Source organism: Marmota flaviventris, chromosome 16 (assembly GCF_047511675.1).
Source record: "Marmota flaviventris isolate mMarFla1 chromosome 16, mMarFla1.hap1, whole genome shotgun sequence".
Taxonomy (NCBI): domain Eukaryota; kingdom Metazoa; phylum Chordata; class Mammalia; order Rodentia; family Sciuridae; genus Marmota; species Marmota flaviventris.
In genome coordinates this window covers 20,557,572-20,579,889 of record NC_092513.1, presented here as the reverse complement: position 1 = coordinate 20,579,889, position 22,318 = coordinate 20,557,572, and the positions used below count along the sequence as shown (strand labels likewise).

The window sequence follows — 22,318 nt, the reverse complement described above, 5'->3', positions numbered from 1 at the left end:
TAGGTCAGAAAGTTTACTACATTGGACACCAAGTAACACTGTTTGCCAAGGTAGCTTAATGCTCAGGTAGATGGCAGCTTAGAGAAGGGTCAATGGGGAAAGGAAAAGAATTAACTTAGGTTAAATACTTGGCTAAATGTTTTTACACAAATGTCCATGTGTTTCTCACAATTATGCTAAAGGAAAATTTTTCTTACCTTGATTTTACAAATGAGAAGCCTAAAGCACTCAAAAGTTAAGAAAGTTGCCTATGCCTGTATCTACTAATAAGGAATAGAGCCAGTCCACCAAAACATGCCTTCAGAATCCTAAGTCCTTTCTACTCTATTACACTGCTTCTGGATTCCTAAAATCCATTCAGGACTCCGAAGACTGCAAAATTATAGCAGTCACATGCAAAGAAAGAAAAACCTGACTTCTCCCTCCATTTCTTTCAAACCAGTGGTGTGACACAATGGTGGTTATAGAAAAACAATTTAACAACTGATAATCAACGTATTAAAATCGTCCACTTAGGCATCCACAATGGTGACTTTAACTTCAACTCCTGGCTTACTGATGGAAGTAATCTGGTTAAACAATTTCAGAAAAGGTTAGGGGTATCCTCAGTGGCAGAGTGCTTCCCCAGCATGTGTAACAACACCCTGGGTTCAATCCCAGCACCAGAAAAAATAAAAACAAGAAAAACAATCTCATAAGTACTACACAAGTCAATGGGCCACTTGTGGGTTTTATGTTTATAGTTGCTCTTGAAGGAAAAGAAAGATATTGGGTTTTTGAATATAATTTCACTGTTTACATTGCTGTACAATAAACCATCAACCAACAGCTCAATAAAATTCAGAGCTAATGGAAAAAAACTGCAATCACAGTACTAGGATGAGATTATGCCCAAGAGTCAACATCTTCAACATCAAAAGTCAATATAAAATTGCCCTTCCTCAAACTTTGAACCTGAAAATTACAATTATGAAGTATGTGGTAAGGATATTTCCACACATTAAAATTTTTCCTCTTTTTAGGCAATAAGAATTTTGCTGGGCATTTTTGTGGTTTTTTGTTTTGTTTTGTTTGTTTTTGTAGTACTAAGGATTAAGCCCAGGAGAACTCTACCATTAGGCTACATCTTCACCTTTTTCTGTTTATTTTTGAAACAAGGTCTCACTAAGTTGCCTGGAACTTTCAATCCTCTTATCTAAGCCTCCTGAGTTGCTGGGATTATAGGTGTGGGCCACTGCACCCAGTTTTTTTTTTTAAAAAAAAGTGGACAATTAATACTAACAAAGAAATCTTCTGTAAATAGAATCCAAATGGATCAAAAGGTGTAATATATACTGGCCTTGAGAAATACTGAAATGTTTTCTACTTTGCATGATGTACTTAGGTTCTCTCTGTGTAGGTACTGCCGAATAACAGGAAAAAAAATCAATTTATAAGTCAAAGAGTTTTGCTGGGAGAGGAGGGGACAGAGGTTCAGATGGCCAATATTTCAGTCGTTAATACAACATAAAATACTCTTTGGAGAGCATTTGAAATAGCATATAGGTACAATAATAAATTAACCAACCTTATTTTGATTAAGAGGATCATTCCGCAGTCTCTGTTTGTTCTTCTGTAATTTACTAGGCATCATCTTTCCAGTTCTGAAGTCGAAACTACTGAGGTCAACCGTATTTCCCAGGTACCTTGCCAACTGAGGTTTGCTTCTGAACTTCTTCCCACTTGGACTAGAAGAAAGATAAAATTAATTGTACAAAAGCAGTAGTAATAGATATCTATATAAGTCTTTCCTTCATACTTTCCTTTCTGCCCCCAATGTTGCTACATTAAAAAAAAATTTTTTTTAAGAAACTTTCTAACTTCATTAGAAAGGAGACAATGTGTCATCTAATATAACACTCTCTTAGATGCACCACTGGGGCATACAACAGATGTTGCTACAGATTATCCCACTAGTCACTCACCCAGTAACTGCCAGAGAACCCAAACAAGCTGCATACATAGAACAGCATGCACAATGCAAATTGTCTTCAAAATTACAAACTTACTTTTCAACTTCTGAAAATGCTGGGGTTTTTTCCAAAAGTATTTTATTTATATATATACACACACACACACACACACACACACACACACACACATTATACACACACAAGTATAAACCAGTATACATATATATGTGTGTGCCAAGAGCAATCAGAAAAAAATTCTGATCAAATTCTGAAATCAATAACCCTTTTTAAACACTACTCACAACCTCAAAGACTCCATATTGTCTGATCTGAGCATATAACATTTATAATAGGAAACCCTTGAATTTTGACATTTTAAATGTTCCTAGTATAATTATTAAAATGACAAAAAAAATCTCAGGCCAACATCTGTGAACCTGTTTATGCAATGCTGACATTAGTTTTGCTAGCCAAACTCCTATCTTGGGAGTAAGAAATATTGCCAAAACTGGAAAACTATAGAAGTGTCAGAATTATGAGGAAAACAAAACTAATCATTCCTGAAGTTTTTCTTGTAAGAAATTAATCTGGAAGAAAGTTTTTATAGAAAGAATGCCCTCAAAGTCTTATCTAATAGATTTCCTGAACCAATTGTATAGTCATTGTGATAACTCACCAGAAAAAAATTGTGAGAATTTCAGAAAAACTCTAAAAGAAGTCAGCATATCATATTTAAAAACTAACCTTGTACCAACTAATCACTATAAAATAAAGTCAACAGAAAGACAAAAACAAAAAAACTCTGAGAAATCAACAATAAAATATTCCCCTGAAACAATAAAACAACTCTTTGGGTCAAGTTTAAACCAGTATACACCACTTGTCACATTCTACAGTATTCTGTCATCACAAACTTTAAGACAAATGAAGATCTTATCAACATTGTTTTTCCACAATCCCATGACTAAGTATTCCTGATACCAAATTCAAGATCTATAGAATTCAGTTAACAGATAAAAGATAACAAGGGCTGGGAGTGTAGCTCAGCAGTAGAGCTCTTGCCTAACGTGTAAGGCTCTAGGTTCAATCCCCAGAACTGCAAAATAAAAATAATAAAAGCAGATGGAAATAAAAACCAGAACATAATGGAATAAAACAAAGGAAGTAACAACCAAAATACACCAAGGGGCAGAATACAGGATCATATATAGCAAATTTCTAACATTAATTTCCAAAATGTTCAGTAACACAAAATAGCAAATAGCTTTCAATATTGTCTAAAACTTGAATCATCTCTGCCCACCACATACTTCTACCCCAAAACCTCATCTTCTGCATTCCCATCTATCAGCAGCATCAATGTCCACCTAGTACCTAATCCTCCAATCTAGACAGCCACATCACAATCCTTCACTGTTCCCCTCCATCAGCCACATAACCAGTACCAAATTCAAGTTCTAAATGTTCAGAGTCTCCTCAGTGCTGACAAAATAGTTTCACATCCTTAATAAGACTTTTAAAAGTTTTTAATTTACTTCCCAGATTCTTTTCCTACAAGCCTTGGTGCTGTGATTCTAACAAAGTCACCAAAATATGTCATATACCTTTGCTGTTCCAATCATGCCAACATGTCACCTCTCCTCATAAGCCTTCTATTACTCTCCAATTCAAGTTTAAAATAATTCTACTATCCTCTGCAATACTTATTTGTTTGTTTGTTTATTGGTACTGGGGATTGAACCCAGGGGTGCTCAACCACTGAACTACATCCCTTTTTACATTTTATTTAGAGACAGGATCTCAATGAGTTGATTTGGGCCTCACTAAATTACAGAGGTTGGCTTTAACTCAAAATCCTCCTGCCTCAGCCTCCTGAGCCACTGGGATTACAGGTGTAAACCACCACACCCAGCTCACAAGTCTATTTCATTACAATTTCTATACATTTCCTAAATGAGTCCAACAACCAGAAATTATGATGCCACATTTTTTAAAATATTTTCTTAGCTGTCAATGGATTTTTATTTATTTATATGTGGTGCTGAGAAATGAACCCTGTGCCTCATTTCACACATGCTAGGCAAGTGCTCTACCCCTGAGCCATGACCCCAGACCCTGATGCCACTTTTTAAAACCCTCAAACATCATACACAAGATAGTACTGAACAAGGTAACTTTCTGAGAGCAAGAAACCATCAACTGAATAAGAAAGGATGTGGTTTTCATTTGCAGACACAATGAAATGATAAACACCATGCTTATTTAAACATTATTTTGCATGAAATTTTGAAAATTAAACTGGAAAATATTTTTATGGTTATTATGTTATACTTCAAAAGAAATAGAATAGTAATAAAAGATCCAAACGAATTTGAAAAATTGGTGAAAATTTCTCTGCTCTTAGGTCACTTATATAATTATTATTTTAATTAAGCTAGAATACTCATGTAGCCTTTATCATCAGATGTTCAAGTTACTAGTAAAGAGGATTCTGATAAACTATTCAATGTGCTTCAAAAATGAAAACAAAAAAATCTCTCCACAAAATAAAATGACAAGTCTCAATCAGGTTTCCCTCAAAAGATCTCTGTAGTACAATAAAAAGGTGAGCTCAGGAGCAGACCCTGATTTGACTGACAAATTTTCCAGAAGGAAACATTCAGGCAGCAACTTTTGCCAAAAAGATAAGCACTACTGATTTTGGCATGTAGTTGTAATAAGTAATTTTTTTACGTAACAGCTGAAATGTCAAGTACCTATTGCATCTGAAACCCTACTAAAGCCTCACCACTACACTGCTCTATGGAACAAAATTCATGTGAGACATATCCATTTTCGACACCTCTCCCTCAAGCCAAGAAAATGTAAATAGGTACCTAAGAACTCCACAAGCTATATTGGGTTGGGGCTGCAGCTCAGTTGTAGCTTAGCACCATGCATGGCCCTGGGTTGGATCTTCAAAGTCAAAAAGACAAGCAAAGGCTGTATTAATGAAATGTGATTCCATAAATTAAAGACCAAAATTAATAGTTTAACCTGGCTTAAAATCATTCCAATATTTATTATTTTTTAAAATATCAAGGCATTATTTTTAAAAAATGCCTGACATACTACACAAATAAATTATTAATGAAAAAAAAAAAGGTTCAAGTCAAGTTTTAACTACTAGCATATCCAAAAGCATTGGACTATCAACTGACAACTAGTACATTCCTACTCATTCTGTTACTACCTCCTATGACTAAAAAATAGAATTCTATGAAGCATTTGTATTTGGACAGCTATAGTAATCTGTCATGCATTAAATGCTGTCTTCAGGAAAAAAAAAAAAAAAAAAATACAGAACAAGCCAGGCATGGTGGCACATGCCTATAACCCCAGCAACTCTGAAGGCTGAGGAAGAAGGATCCCAAGTTTGAGGCCAGCCTCACCAATTCAGCAAGACCTCTCTCAAAAAAAATAAAAAGGACTGGGAATGTAGTTCAGCAGTGAAACACCCCTGTGGCTCAATCATCCCCAGTACCAAAAAAAAAAAAAAAGAGGAGGAGAAAAAACAGAACTAGCCATCCTCTCTTCTATGACTACTCTAACTTTTGTTCAGTTATTTAAGAAGAGTCAGCCTAGCTTCCCCAAGAAATGTTAAGACCAGAGACCTTGCTCTGAAGGAGATGAAGACAAGCAATAGAACGCAAGTCTCAGGGTATAGTTCAAAAATAAATCTACCCATGAGATACAGACCATCTGCACAACTGCAGACTGACCCTGGAAGTCAAAAACTGAGGACATAAGCTCTGGTCTGACCCAGAACGATTAAGTTACCACCCAACTGCCCTCTAAGATGACTGTTCTAGATCCCAATCTCAGAAACACCAGGACTTACAAAAGTGACTGTTACTTATTCTTAAAGTATCAATTCATAATGTGAGGAAATTATTTTTTTAAGTCTAGTAGTTTGGTGAAGGATATTAGTCATTTTCAGCTTTCTCTGCCCAAAGTGATTACTTCTAATCCCAGTAATAAAATACTGTTTCACTTTCAACCACATAGAAAAATTCCCTGTCAACTGCCCTTTTGATATGCCATTCCTGAACTAACACCTTTGTGATCACACCTTTAATTTCTGCTACCCATTATTAAAATACCCTAAAGATAAGGACTAATAGAAAATCAAAATTGAGTTGTATTTTTCCAGTTCATATAAGAACACTGAACCTTGCTTCATTTCAATTAAGTTTAAAGCAATTCTTAAACCCAACTCCATCTTAGGGTATCTTTATAAATACAAATTCTCAAAAAGAAATTTTATCTGATGTCAAACTTTCAGATCTAAAAAAAAAATGCAACCAAAACACCAGAATACTTAAACTAGTCAGCTTAATTTAGTGGTATTCATACTTTTTATCACACTGTGGACTTACCTGTCTTTATCACTGCCTGAGCTAGACAACTAAGTTGCCAGTTGTATGACATAAAAAGTATATCTTCAGAAGACCTACTTTGTGTGTGTGAAATGACAGTCTTCAACTATCCCTTTAATATAAAAGTTCCAATACTAAAAATTCTACAGCAACGGAGATTTGAGACTAAAGAAACATCAACTTTCTAATTTTTTTAACCTTTTTATGTGTTAAACTGTACTTGTTAGCTTACAAGTTAACTGTTCAAATAAAAGATTTCCCTAACTTTTAACTAATAATTGGCTCCAGAAATCAAATTTTAGTAGACATGAAAAATATGAAATTAGAATAATCTTTTTGTACTAAAGTATAAAACCTATAATCAGAAAAACCATCAAATCAATAAAAGAACAGAAATCAAAATCAAAACACACACAACAAAAAAAACCTAAAATATCATCATTCCCCTCTTCACAACTCTTTTCCTCGTGACCTTTAAATGTACATTTTAAAATAGACCATCCTAAGCCCCCTTTTTATTATGTTTCTGACATATTTCTATCTATTCTTATATTGTATGATTTACCTTATGTCATTTCTACCTCCCATGTCAGATCAGTTATTAAATAATCATCCTGGGCCCATCCTTTATTTCCATTGCCACTGACCGGTACATGTCTTTATCATCTCAGATCTAAATAACCATGACAGACTGATTTGATATTTGCTAGACTCTTCCCATTCTTAGCTATCCATACTGCTCTTCATAAAATACCACTTTGATCACAGTTCCTCTTTAAAAGCCTTCAATGTAAATTTGATTTTAAAAATGTAGGTATAATCTGTATTGTAGTTTTCATGTTATCAGTTAAAATAAATTTAATTTTAAAATAAAATAATCCCATAAATATGTATAATTTTTATATATTGCTTAAAAATTAAATTTCTAAAAATAGGCACAGCTTGCACACCTACAACCACAGCATTTTGGGAAACTGAGGCAGAGGGATCCTAAGTTCAAAACCAGCCTTAGCAACTTACGGAGCCCCTGTCTCAAAGTAAGAAATTTTTTTAAAAGAGCTGGGGATGTAGTTCAGTGGTAGAGTAACCCTGGGTTCAAACGCCAATACTGCAAATAATTAAATATGTTCAACAAACTTTACCTCATTAGCAAAAGGAAGCCAAATATCTTAGCAATTCATCTGAGATCCTTTTCCATCTGGCATCCTTTTTACCATTCAACCCTACTTTCCACTTCTCCTACCTAGTAACATTTGCTTCAGCCATACTGATTTTTTATTCACTCTATCCTGTATAGGCTGAATGGTTTGAAATGGTCTTTTACATGGTCCACAAGGTATGATTTTGCCTCCAATATCCAAGATCTCCATCTAATATTCTATCTCTACTAAAAACTCTCCACAGAAATAAGCAATGTCAGTTCTTCCTACAGCAAGTAAATGTTGGTTTCTCTTCTAGTTCTGCAATAGAGTTCCATATGGTTATAAAACTTCCACAAGTTTAAACCTTACCTTCACAGATAGCTATTGAAGTACTTTTTTATGAATTACATTGTATGATGTTAGATTTGCTTCAAATAGTGAAGGGTGGGTTAGAGTAGTGGATTTATTGTGTGTGACCGGGATGCAGTAAGATTGACCATGTGTTGACAATGGTTTTGTACAGTTCTACTTTTAAATATACGTTTGACAAATTCTACAATAAAATATTTTAATGTAAACTAAAAATCATGCAAGCTCTTTTCCCTGAAAACAGGAAAGTGGTTTTTAAAAATATCAAGATTTTGCCCAAGTATATCTGATCATTAAACAATTTCCTTGGCTGTGGGGATGGAGGTGGAGAACTATACATTATTAATTAGGAAAAATTTCTTTATTTGGCTGCTGATAAGATGGGACAGCATTCCTCTTTTTCTTCAACATTAATGTTCAAGGAAGTCACAATTTTATAAGATATAAAAGAAATAAACCAAATTCTGTACCAATATCATTTCATTCCATAAAGTAGCACTTAATGTGACAAAAATTACAAAGAGTATATTACTGTAGCTAATTATGACACCTCTACATCTGGTTTAATAGGAAAAAATAAAAGACCAGGTTGACTAAAATCTGAAAATGAAAAATGCAGATACTAACTAATTTTATACCACTGCTTTAAGGCTCTTGTTTTCTCAAAATAAAAAAGAAAAATACTGTTTATTTTAAATTAGGGATGAGACACTGCCATAGAAATGTCAGAAGAAATTAAATGTTTAAGAATTATGTGAAAATATAGTTGGGGGTGAGTTGAGATAAGACAAGATTTGCCAGGAGTCGATAACTGTTAAAACTGAATAAGTATGGGGAATTCATTATACTTTCCTATCTACTTTTACATGTATGAATTTTCCCTTAATAAAAAGCATGTGTCTACGCACCCCCCCACACACACACACAAAATATATACATATATGCACAGACAAATGTATCTAAAAACAGACTGAAAAACACTGTTAAAATATTAACAGTAGTTCTTTGGGGGACTATAATGATTGTCATTTTCTTCTCCATACTATTCTACATTTTCTACATGGAGCACAAATTGCTCATAACAAAAAGTGTATTATTTTGTAAAGCCCTGAAAAATGTTTATAGTCTAAAATTTGCTCTAATCACAATCACACTTCAAAATATAATAAAGTACTGTTAAGTCTTCACATAATTACTAAGCACATGCTTCTACTTGATTGGTTAAATTAAGTGAGGAAAAAGGAACTAAAATTTTATGGACCTGACTATCTACCATCTATCTATTCATACTAAATGCCCTACATGTATTCACTTAATCTCAAAACTCCATGATGCAGAATTCTTACCCTTAATTTATATTTTAAGGAATCAGAGGTTTATAGAAAATTAAAAACGTGTTCACATTAAAACAGTAAAGCACAATTCAAGTCCCACTCTTCTGAATCCAAAGTCCCTATTCTTTATTCTAAATCAGGGCTACTATTCCTCAAATCAGTTCACAAGTACATGGGAAGCATTTAGAGACTGCAGTTAACTTGACAAGTAAATATATGACTATGGAATCTAATAATAAAAAATTGCAACATGTATTTTGTGTATCCACTTCTACTTCATTTTTATATCATTTTATTGTAGCTCACTCCGCTTTTAACATACTATATATAACCAGCATCTTCACAATTACAGCAAAAGCAATATTATCCTCCAAAATAATTCAAAAGCAATTTTTGAATTTTATTCTTTTCAAGCAAAGAATAAAAGAATGGTTTCTAATATTAAAAAGGAAATAAAAAATTCTATAGCTCCCTTCGTGTCTAAAAATCTACATATATACAATATAAATAAATACTAATAATACAAATAAATACTACAAACACACAAATTTAAAGTAAAATAACATTTACTTCAGCTACTCAATATCTGTATAGCTGATTTGGCACAAGGCAGACGCTGGGTAGAGCAAGGGGACACAGCACAGCCCATCTACAGCCAGCATTAACCCACCAGTCTTCCAGATTTAATAGAGAAACATATTAACTATTTGCTTCATTCAGCAAGATAATACCAAACTTCCACATACCAGGGACCATACTATATACTGAAGATTCAAAACTGAATCCAACCAACTCCCTAACCAGGGAGGTTCTGAATCTGGTAGATGACAAAGATGTGCTAACTAGTTATTACAGCAAATGTTAGCATTAACAGAATTACACTCAAAATGACATGTTGCAGGGGGGTCCTCCAACAGCCTCTGAGAAAGGTTTTTTAAAACCAACAAAGCCTTATTAAAAAGAATTTTAAGGATATTCTTCCTTGCTCTGTGAATACTTGCAGCATAAAAAGAACAATGGAAAAAGAACACCAAAAAACGGCATTCAATGAGAAAAAAAAAAATCTTTAAAAGGGGATTTGTTCATCATCTCACTTTTGTAAATTACTCATAATACTTCCTAACAAATGTTAGGTGCATACCTGTAATCCCAGCCTCGGGAAGTTGAGACTGGAGGATCATGAGTACAAGATCAGCCTTAGCAATTTAGGGAGGCCTTCCGCAACTTAGTGAGACCCTGTCTCAAAATAAAAACCAAAAAGAACTAGGGATGGAGCTCAGTGGTAAAGTATCCCTGTGTTAAATCCCCAGTGCCAAAATAAATAAACCTGACAAGTGCTAATAAGCATTCAATTTTAAAATCGGATTTTTATATTTTATATCTTATTTTTAAATTTTATATTATATCCACATAGAGTTAAGTTATATCACTTTCCCAAACTAATGAGTTTGAATTTATATTATAATGAAAATGAAGACAGCCAAATGATGAGATCCCAGATATTACTTAAATTTTATTCTATTCCATACTTATTTTCCTTCATTGGAAATTTAATTTTGAGAAGTTCTGATAAAATTAAATAAAAATTCCCTTTACAAATTTCCTACTCAATTCTCAGTGGAAATGGCTCAGGGCAATAAAAGAACAATAAGGAAAAGCTACAAAGGGTATTAATTTCAGGCCAAACAACAAGTCCATGAAATAAGAGTTGACAGCTTATTAGGTCTTTAGAAGATCCCAAAGATAATTTTTAAAATTATGAATTATTATCCCCACTAAAAAAATTTTTGAAATCAGTTTCACTGTGCAAACAACCGCTTTTGTTCCAATAATTAAATTATTTTAAAAATGACTATATCTTACAAATAAAATTTTAAAAGTAATTTTTAAAAATCATCTATCAATTTCAGTTGGAGATTATTTTTAGAATGCATATACATCAGTTCCCTTTGAGCTATGTATTTCCTCTAATACAGGTATTGCGGGTATTGTGGCAGGTGAGATTTTTGCATGTCAGATTCTAAAAATCAGATGTAGGACAGATGGCAATGTTGCACCTCAACAAAAATTCCTCTAGCATATCACAAAAAGATGTGCTGGTATAGCTAATGGAGAAGTATTCACACCACACCGGTATCTTTCATTTCTGGACCCAAGCTTCAATCATACATACAATATCAAGAGGAATAAAACAAAAGCATGCCAAATTTTGTATAATTAAACAAGCTCATAACTAATATTTTGATTCCTTTCCTCTCTCCGACTACAGAACTTGTCTAAAAATTAGTCTTTAGGCCAGGTATGGTGGTGCACACCTGTAATACCAGTGGCTTAAAAGCTTGAGGCCAGAGGATCACAAGTTCAAAGTCAGCCCTGGCAACTTGTCGAGGCCCTAGGCAACTTAGTAAGACAGTGTCTCAAAATAAAAAATAAAAGGGGCTGGTGATATGGCTCAGTTATTAAGCACCCTTTAAAAGATCTTTAGGGACCAAATGTGGTGGTGCACACCTGTAATCCCAGCAGCTGAGGGTGCAGGTGCTGAGACAGGAGGATCATGAGTTCAAAGCCAGCCTCAGCAATGGTGAGGTGCTTAACAACTCAGTGAGACCGTGTCTCTAAATATAAAAAATAGGGCTGAGGATGTGGCTTAGTGGTTGAGTGCCCCCGAATTCAATCCCCAGTACCAAAAAAAAAGATCTTTATGGTACATTTCAACTTTATCTCAACTGTGAAAGCAGTAAATTAACTTCTTCAGCAACCCATATAAAACTATCATGAGATGAAGCTAAATTCAGTCTACAAGCAACAATTTGTTTTTTTCTAATTTAAATGAAAGCTTTTAAAATGAAAACCTACAGCTTGCTCCTTAGGGCATGTGCTGCCTATCTGAATATCTGAGAAATAATAGCGTTACTCCTAACATAAATCAGAGACAAAATATTTCTGAACAAACTGATCATTTATATTACCCAGAATATTTCTTTAATTATGTTAATATACTACTAGTTTTCATTGTTTTCTTCCAGTATTACATAAAGCTGGAAGGTTATCCTTTGGTACAATGGCTTCACTATCAAATTTATCATTTGCCATCTTCAGAATGTGAGTATAATAGTAAAAAATTACATTACTCTAGTTGCACACCAAGCTCAATAAAATAGATTATACATGAGGTGTTGCAATGTTTGAGAATATGAGTAGAGAACTTTATTCTAGGCAGCACAAAAAAGTAGTTAAGAGTTCTGAGTTCTGAAGTTAAAACACCTACTTCAGGATTCTACCTCTGCATTTACCTGCAGTATAACCTCCAGCTTATTACTTCACTGCCCTGTGCAAACTTCCCATCTGTAAAAGGGAAGTAATTGTACCCATGCCTCCTAGAAATATAAAAATCCAATATAATTCATGTAAAATAATTCTAATAAAAGTACTAATAGCTGACAAAATTCAGAAAGTGTGACACACAATACATAGTTAAGGCACACAAGACCCTATGCTAATATACTATACACATACTGTTTTTTTTGTATCTGTGTACTATGAATATCCCATTCGCCATTTTTACAATATCCCAAATATCCAAAATCCCAGAAAAAAATTCCTTCTACTGTACCCTCACATTAATGATGAAAATTAAAAACTCAAAAATCTTAAGACATAATAAAATACCTTACAAATTTCATCCCAACACCATAGGCAATATAAATAAAGCAAAAACTAAGAAGTCATTTAAGGCTTGTTTTTACAAAATTTGAGGTGCAATATCAATAGATAAACATTTATTTAGCATCTCTGTGTTCAGTATCGTGTTTAGGGGGAAGGAAGACAGCTATGTGAGAAAACCACAGGTTCCACAGTAATGAATATGAAAGCAATCCAGTAAGTGCCAGGTTTAACTATAAAGGAATAACCAGGAAAAATAAACTGGCTAGCCAGGCATGGTGGCACACACCTGTCATCACAGCGACTCAGAAGGCTGAGGCAGGAGGATCACCAAGTTGGAAACCAGCCTCAGCAGTTTTGAGAAACCCAACCAACTTAGTGCCCTACCCCAGCAAAAATAAAAAAGGCTGAGGATATAGCTCAATGGTACAGTGCCCCTGGGTTCAATCCCCAGTAACTAAAAATAAATAAACAAAAGAATATACAGGCTAAGCATCTCTTATCCAAAATGCCAGAGACCAGAAGTATTTCTAATTTCAGATTTTTTTTCAGGTTTTAGAGTATTTACACATACAATGATGACAAACTTACGGGATGGGACCCAAGGTTAAACATAAAATTAATTTGTTTCATAACACCTTATACATAGAGCCTGAAGGTGATTTTATGCAATAATTTTAGTGCATTTTGACTGTGATCTATCATATGCAGCCAGGCATGGAAAGTTCTACTTATATTGCTTTGTCTGCAATTTTCAGATTTTGAAGCATTTCAAATTCAGATTTTTGGATTAGAGATGTTCAATACGTAACATGGGGAAAGTCTTTTTACTGAAATCTAACATGACTTTAATAATAAAGATATTTAAGAACTGTAACAACGGTCACATTCACTCCCCTGGTCCATTCAACCAGTTTTCTACAAATATTACCCAGAAGACTGTTTGGGTTTTTGTTTTTGTTTTTAAACACAAAAGAAATGATGGAAGTTTGGTTAGACTTTGACATCCTTGATGTTTCAGAACTCAGACCTTCAAAGCATGATTCCAGTCTTTAATAACAAGTGGAATATACCTCTACAAATTTTAAACCTATTTATATGTACAATCCATGCAACTGGGGTTAGCTATTAAGAATTGTTTTTTCTTAATTAGTCCTTAAATATGTCTAAAGCTTCAAGAGATCTACAAATTTATATGAGGTACAGGTAACAAACATACCCATCTTACAACTGTTTAAGGTGGCACCCCTCATTACTGAGGAGTTGGAATACCACCTCCATGTCCCTCAATTCCTAGGCTCTGCTGCCTTCCCTATGCTCCTATTTTTATTAAGATCACTCATGATTTTATAGACCTCAATTGAATCTGAGTCCTCTTTCCAGATCAAGAATGCGAAATCTTTTTTAATTTTTCTTCTTATGCCTATGCTCGCTGCATTTACTTTAATTCTCTGGTTCCACTGGACCTTTTTTCCCCCAGAGAAGTGTTCTATACAAACGCATCATAACTTTTTTAAGAATCAAAAATGTTTACTACTATGCTTTCAATATCCAAACAGATGATATGTTGTGACAGCAACTGCAACAGTTTATCATGACCCCCAGTTACAACCTAGACTCTAAAACACAAGTTTAGATGTGACTTTAAAAAAGGCAAGCGAGAGTTATTTAAGGATCCTATGAGGAGGAAAATACTTCAAAACTACCAATGGTCAAGTCTTATATAGGGAACCCAAAACTAGAAATGATACGATCTAGGAGACCAGTTAGAAAATTACTCTTCAAATAATGGGTTCAAATGATGGCAATGAACTTTTTCAGAAACTATAGCAATGGGCTTGATAATTTTTTTATCAAGCCACATCCTTTTAAAAAGCTTTGGATGATATATGAACTGCCATAACACTATCAAGAATCCTAATAAAAGGCATAATGATATTGCTTAACTGGAACCAGAGCCATGCCCTCCTATTAGAACTTGGCAATTTCAAGAAGCAACCAAAAATATTCTACCAAAATATGAAGCTTTCTCCATGGGCTTAAATTCAGTCCAACTAACAAGTGTCAGCCACACCGTATGTTAATAGGCACAGATTAGTTTAAATTAATTTCCCCAGGGGCAAGCTAATTCAGGGGATAGCATTATTAGAATCTGTGTGAAAAACTGGGGGCAGGTGTTCATTAACAACAGAGTTCACTTTTAAACCCATCTATTTAATATGACAGAGGCTTTGTGATCTATTGGTTTTTTTCAAGGGGGGGTGCACATGGGGACACTAGTGTGTAAAACACAACACTGTGGGTTGAAAAATAATTTGTCCTCTTTTAAAATAAATAGGTGACCACCATCATTCATCACAGAAAGCTGAAGTCACAAGTAAAAGTAAAGTCACAAGTAAAAGTAATTACTATATTGCTGTCACACCATGCTACATATTATTCTACTGTTTCAGAAAGTAACCTCTCAGAAGGAAATCAAGATAGGGTATTAACAATTCTGAGACTAAGACTTTGTAGGCAGTCAATAAACTATAGACAACTCTCTTTCTAAACCTGAACAAAACACAAGTAACAGAACTCTGTTCAATGTGTCCTTTCCATTTTGCATAAACAAGTAAAAAGCAAATTATTCTGCAGCATCTCATAAAAAGGACTGTACAGTAATTATCACTAAAATGGTCTTTGATTTGCCTTAAGATGAATTTGCTTAGAAAGTTTGTTTTAAATCAATTCTATCAGATTTTTCTGCCATAAAATATTTACCACATTTGTATAAAAATTTTAACAGCCGAGCACGATGACACATGTCTGTAATCCTCAGCTACTCTGGAGACTGAGGCAGGAAGATCATAAGTTCAAGGCCAGCCTGGTCAACTTAGCAAGATGCTGTCTGAAAAATAAAAAGGGCTGGCAGTGTAACTTAGTGGTAGAGCCTTTGCCTAGCATGTTCAAAATACTGGGTTCAATCCCCATTGTCCCCCGCCCAAAAAAAATTGACAACACGCTCAAGAAAATGTTTTAACCACATTTGAAATGTGCACAACAACCTTTCTATTTTCTTGCAGCGCTGGGGATCAAGCCCAGGGCCTTGACCATGCTAGGCAGCACTCTACCATGGAGCTATCCCCCTAGCCCAAAGTTCTAGCTGTGTTATTTTAGAGACAGGGTCTGGCTATGTTGCCCAGGATGGCCTTGAACTCCTTGGCTCAACAGATTTTCTGCCTCAGCCACCCAAGTATTTGTAACTACAGGCATGTGTCACGGTGCCCCCAGAGAGGGCACTGAGAGGGAAGAGAGGAGAGAAACACTTTGCAATAACCAAAAGTTAGTTTGAACAAATACATCACCCCCAAAACCAAACAAACTATATCCCAAGAGAACTGCCACAGGATGTGAAATTGAAAGTTTAAGATGCTCAACTGCAACTAGACCCTCAAGGAGTTCAATCCCAGACACAGAATATTCTTGTCAAATGTAATTGCCTACATCAGCCCACAGTTCACAGAAGGTTATACAGACTGCCTACTCAGAAAACAGAATGTGCTATAAATGAAAGAACACATAAAATTGAACAATTGTGAATAGCACTACATGAAACAAATGAACTTGGAAAAAGAAACTTTTTTTAACTACAAAAACTTTTATAGCATTAAATCAAATATTTAATCATAGGGAAATTCAAAATAATCACTTGTATGTTTTTAAAAGTAAGTTTTTCATTATATCATTTCAGATTTCAAGATGTGTGGTCTCAAGTTAAAATATAAATTGTAGTGCAGCATCACCTTTTTTATAGTTTTTTAACTTAAAAGGGTGAGATGAATTTATGGAAACTACTCATCCATACATTTGACAGCCATCAAGAAAATGTTCAGGGACTGAACAGACAGTTCACTTGTCTACAGATGCCAGAGGCCCTGGGTTTGATCCCGGCAATCACCAAAAAAAAAAAAAAAAAAAAAAAGTATCAACACTAACTCAACAGAACTCATTCTTGTATGTACTTATGTACAGACGTTTGTGTAACTATTTTAAATCTATTTGAGAACTCGCAATTCATAAACATTATATTATAGGTATATACACATTTTCCCAGTAGAATGACAGAAGAGAAATCCTTCATAACATTATTCAGATGGCTAACTGGCTCCAACACTCAAACACGCTCCCGAAATATGCTTCAGTCCATAAACGCGGCCCTCCAAACCACTGGATACAACATGTTTATACTCTTCTCTAAATGGAAAGGCTTATAAGAAAATTCCTTAAACTTATTTATAATACAATTCCACAAATTTGTTTATAATTCCAATAGTATCAATAACCACAGTTTCCTGAGTTTACTATTAGACAAACTAAGGACATGAACATCATGACCACAGGATTGCAAGACTACATTAAGGTGGAAAACTCTTAAGTATTTAAACCAGAATTCTCAACCTTACCCTGGTAACATTTGGGGGCAGATAATTCTTTATTGCGGGGGCTGGCGTATGTATTATAGGATAGCATCTCTGGCCTCTATCCGCTAGATGCCAGTAGCAATCCCTCCCCAGGTGTGAGAAGCGTAAATGTCTCCAGACATTGCCAAATGTTCCCTGGGGGGCAAATGCTGGTCTAGGCTTCTAACAACTTAATACAGTGTTTCCGATGTCAAAAGAGAACACGTTCTGCAACACCAAAGAGCTCCAAAAAACTTCAGACATTCTAAGTGGCTACTTCATATGAAACTTTCCTGGATGCCACCAAGTACTGAAACCTTGTTCCTGTAGACAGCTAATTCTTCTACATGTGCATGATTAAACAACTCTTGTGATGATGAATCTAGGACAGGCTGGGACAAGAGCCAACGGTGACTGTGTTTTATAGTTTCGATGAATTACACCTTCTTTTTAACCCTTCAGTGTACTAACTATCCCTGCTAGAGTAACCCTTTCTTCAAAACTATCTTCCTTGACGCCTGGACCTAAGACACCCTTACCTTTCAGACTCCACCTCTCGCTATGCTAGGGTCAATCTCACCCAAGGGTTCCAGACACCTTCCACTACCAGGCCTGCCTGTCCTTGCCATATACCCTTGGGGCCCCTGCTCCCATCTTGCATCCCCGGACCTGGCCAGCTCTTGACCCTTGACCTCGGCCTGACCCCGTGGACCCCTCCCCGCCCCCAGGGAGGTACCTGAAGTAGTAGACATCGCTCTTGCCGGCACTGAGCCCAGATTTTCGGATCACTTCCTCCTTCTTCCATCCGGGGGGGAGGGCCGGGCAGTCCATCCTCTTCCCGCTCTCCGTAGCCCGGGGTCCCCTGGGCCCCGGCCCCGCGCTCCCCGACGGGAAAGGGACCGGCTCCCGCCGGGGGGCGCCGCCGCCACCGCTGCCGACGCCGCAGCCGCCGCTGCCGCCGCCGTCGCCGCCAAGGCCGCTGCCGCCACTCGGGGGACGGCCGCGGCCCCGGCCCCGGCCCCGGCCCCGTCCACGGCCACGGCCCCGGCCCCGGCCACGGCCACAGACGCCGCCGCCCCGGCCCACCTGCTTCCACCGCCCCCGGCCACGGCCGCCGCCCCGAGCGCCTTCCCTGCGCACGCCGCTCACCGGGGACGGGGCGAGCGCGCTGCCCTGGCCCCCCTGCTCTATGGCGGAGTCGCCGCCAGCGCCGCTGCCGCCCGCCGCGCTCTCCCCCTCCTCCTGCTCCGGGCAGCAGCGGCCTCCCCCCGGGTGCGCGCGCATCCAGCCCCCTCCCCAGCCGGCGCTGCGCTTCTTCCGTAACCGAGCCCTTGGAATCCCGGAGACCCGCCCCGCCCGCAGCGCGGCGCGCGGGGGACGCGCGCAAGCATCATAGAGCGGGCGCGCACAGAGCGGCCCTCCCGCCCGGGGCGTGGCCCTGGCCGCCGCCTCTTAGGTCCTCCAAGCGCTCGGGGCAGCCATGTTGTCTCCGCCTCCCCGGGGACACGCCCCCGGTCCCCGCCCTCTTTGCCCCCGGCCGCGCCCTTCCGGCCCCCAGTCCCCACGAGGCGCGCTGGGCCCGGAAGGCGGGTCGCCCGAGTCGCCAGGACGGTGTCTAGCCGACTGCGGCTACGGTGTTTCCAAAGTGGTTAACTTCCCCGTGGTTTGATATTACCCGTGTCTGCTTCCCGATTAAAAAGCAAACCAGACCACGGTTTATATTTACTAGCCCCGCTGTTCGCTTAGCGGGATAGTTAGGTACCCCTTTCGCCCCGAAAGCCACGGCTTCCCAGGGAGCTCAGGGTAAAGGAATGAGGAAGTGTCCTCCGGAGCTGGCTTCAGGGCCATCGACCAGTTCGCCTAGGATTTTATGAGTTTACGGGAAGGAAAAAGATAATTTGGACTATTCCCTTCAGTCCTGAGCGGTTTAATTCTAATTTCTTAGAATAACCAGAATCTCCAAATCCAGCTAGAATTTACCAAATATTCTGGGATCTTAATTTAAATTTTTTTGTCTTAACACAAAAATCAATGGGGTTTGACTTGGCAAATACTCCCTTGTGTTGAAAGTCCAACTTTAGCACCAGCCTTTAGGAACTTGTGTGGAACTCATCACGGTTTGCTAACTCATCATTCCGGAGCAGTTATTAGAGGGTAATGGCGAATAGATCAAGGAAACATTTAAAATTTACATAATTTTTACAATTTTATAAATTTAATGTCTGTAGAAATATCCTATTGAAATTCAAGATGTTATGAAATATTTGGAAGATTGAAAAGCGTAAAGCACAATCAGATAAGGGTTTCTTTAAAGCTAGGCACTAAAAGTTGAAGACCAAGTTTAATGTATAGAAATAATCGGCTCATGTAATGGAAAATGGAAATCTGATTTGCCTCAATGCGCAAACATCTCTTACACACAAACCTGTCTTTGAGCAAGACATTCTTTCGTGTCCTTGATTAGAAAGAAATTGGGTTGGGGATATAGCTCAGTGATGTGCACAAAGACAAAGGTTTGAGTCCCAGCAACACCTGCATACAGCAAAAAAGTACATTTAATAGAAGTATAGTAAGAGCTTCCTACAGGCAATCTGTCTCAAAACGTGGCCAACAAAGAATTAGATGCTAAAGGCAAGTTATCAGGACAGAGGTTAGAACTGGAAATGTGTGCATTTAGGAGTTATTTGTGAAAGTGACAATTGAAGGAGACCCTGCAAGTAATAAGCAAGTAAAAAAGCTTGCCTGGGGCTGGGGTTGTGGCTCAGCAGTAGAGCACTCGCCCTAGGTTAGATCCTCCTCAGCACCACATACAAATACATAAGATAAAGTTTAAAAAAAATGAAAGAGAGTGAACTCTTCTGTTAATCAGAAGAGTCAAATTCTTTAAAAAAAAAAAAAAAAGGAAGAAAGAAAAGATTGTAATAATAATAATAGAAGATAAAAAACTGAATCTTAAGGAATGGCAACATTTAAGGCTCAGTGAAGGGATAAAAGTTGGAGAAAAATGAAATGAGTTTGGATGAAACTGTAAGCAGAGCACCCTGATTTCATACCTAGTGAATATTGTAGACTAAACATGAGCAAAATCTTTGTGGAAACAATAATTGAGACAACAGATGGGAAAAGACACTTTCGGAGAATTTTACCAATCTATGTTGCACCTGACAAGGCTATGTATCAAATATATAGTCAACATAAGAGCATATATGGAGGAATAAGTCACATAAATTTAAGGTCATTACTTTGACTTCTACAACTAGATTCCATTTAATAAATCCAGTAAAGTTTAATGTTACTTCTATTATGAAAAATTTCATTTTAGGCATTTCAAAGCTGTTAAGTCACACTTGAATTTTTCTGCTGCAATATCACAGAGCTAAGTACAAAAAGGTGGTGGGGGGTACAATTTGTTCACCCGTAAAAGAAGAGGATATCCCAGTTAGGAACTAGAGTGATTACCTAAAAGCATTGAGAACAGATTCTAAATGCCTAAGAGACAGGCCCCTTTGTTTTTCTTAAAACAATGGACAAATAATAAATCTTTCCTAAGTCTAGGTGAATGCATTTTTCATCACTTCTCAAAGCATACCAACATTATAAAATTGTGATCAAATTTTCAACTTATCTCACTTCCAATGGAAAAGGTCTTGCTGGCTTATTGTATAGATGAAGTGAAAGACAAAAGCAAGACCCGCTTATGTATGAAATCTTGCCCATTAAACAAAACAATGGAGATTTAACCTGATCGCTGCCTCCCAGGTGTAAAGGCAGGTGCTGAAACACCAACTGTCACCCCTGAAAGATGATCCATTCTTTCAAATATTTTTCCCTTTATTGCTTACCACATAGAGCTAAGCTTAAACTATTAAATAAAAGTTTTTTCAAGAAAAATAGGTGTTAGTTTGGGTTTTTATTGTGGTCTATAGAAAAGATTCAGAAAATAAAACTAGGAAGAACTGTTAGAAAGCAATGGCTGCTTTTGAGATGTGCACATTTTATTGACAAATACATAAGCTATCTTTGAATCTTTGAGTGTGATAAAACACCCACCAGGAGACGAATTTAAACAGTGGGAATTCTTACTTTTTCCAATGAGTATATTTGCATCAAGTGATAACAAGGGCAACACTATCCCTGTTACTGAGTCCAAATAATCAGATCAGAATTTATCAAGACATGACATAGGAGTGAGGACACCACCAAAAAAAAAAAACATTTTCCAGCTCTAATTAGCAGGTTTTATGATTCACTGTTGGCCCAACTACTGTTCACCTAATTCCCAACTAAAACAAAATTATGCTGGCACAGCCTGTCAATGGGCCAAATGACACTTTCAAGTATATGCAGTATAAATTTTAAAAAAAATTATAACCTTCTACTTGGAATAACTACAGAGGAATCTTGTACTAAATAGCTCCAACCAAAGAGAAGAGTTAATTATCCGAAAAGCAAGCAAATACAAGAAGAGATAAATTCTGAACCAATGGGAATCTTTTAAGAAGTGTTGCTTTTCAAATTCCTGCTAGTTGTAGTATTAGTTTAGTCATAAATAAATGTTTAGGTTAAAAAGACACAGAGATGTTTACTTAATTTGACCCCTTAAAATAAAGAATACAGTTCTACCAGAAGGGGAAAAAAAGGTCTTTAGGTTTCAGAGCCCTGAGGTACCTCTTCATATGCTAAACAGTGGTTTTAAACCATAATCCTGACTGCAAAACACCAAAATGCTAGGACACATGATACAGGAGAATATGGGCTGACTATGGCTGTTGTGCACAAACTGGGAGGCTTAGTAACACAATAAATCAGGAAACACATCTCAGCAGAGTCCTTGTGCCTCTAAGTGAAGTTCCCATCATCTCAGTGTCTCACAAGGGGCAGAACTAAGTCCAGAGCACAACTCCTAACCCCATGTCCAGAACTTTATCTACTAGGCTGCTTGAAACTGCCCTACTTTCTTTCTTTGGTTTCTTCACCCTCACACTTTCTGCTACCTAC

At 37.0% G+C, this 22,318-nt stretch overlaps 1 protein-coding gene across 1 annotated transcript in view; it reads right to left on the bottom strand.

Moving 5' to 3' along the window:
- Positions 1 to 18,697, bottom strand: part of Mbd2 (methyl-CpG binding domain protein 2) — a 71,217-nt gene extending 52,520 nt beyond the window's left edge. Inside the window, exons 1-2 of the mRNA XM_027949019.2 lie at positions 18,057 to 18,697; positions 1,568 to 1,727 (exon numbers count right to left, since the gene is read on the bottom strand). Of these exons, the coding sequence (XP_027804820.1) occupies positions 1,568 to 1,727; positions 18,057 to 18,604 (708 nt within the window). The 5' untranslated portion in view covers positions 18,605 to 18,697. The remainder of the gene's footprint in view (positions 1 to 1,567; positions 1,728 to 18,056) is intronic.
- Positions 18,698 to 22,318: the final 3,621 nt, after the last annotated feature.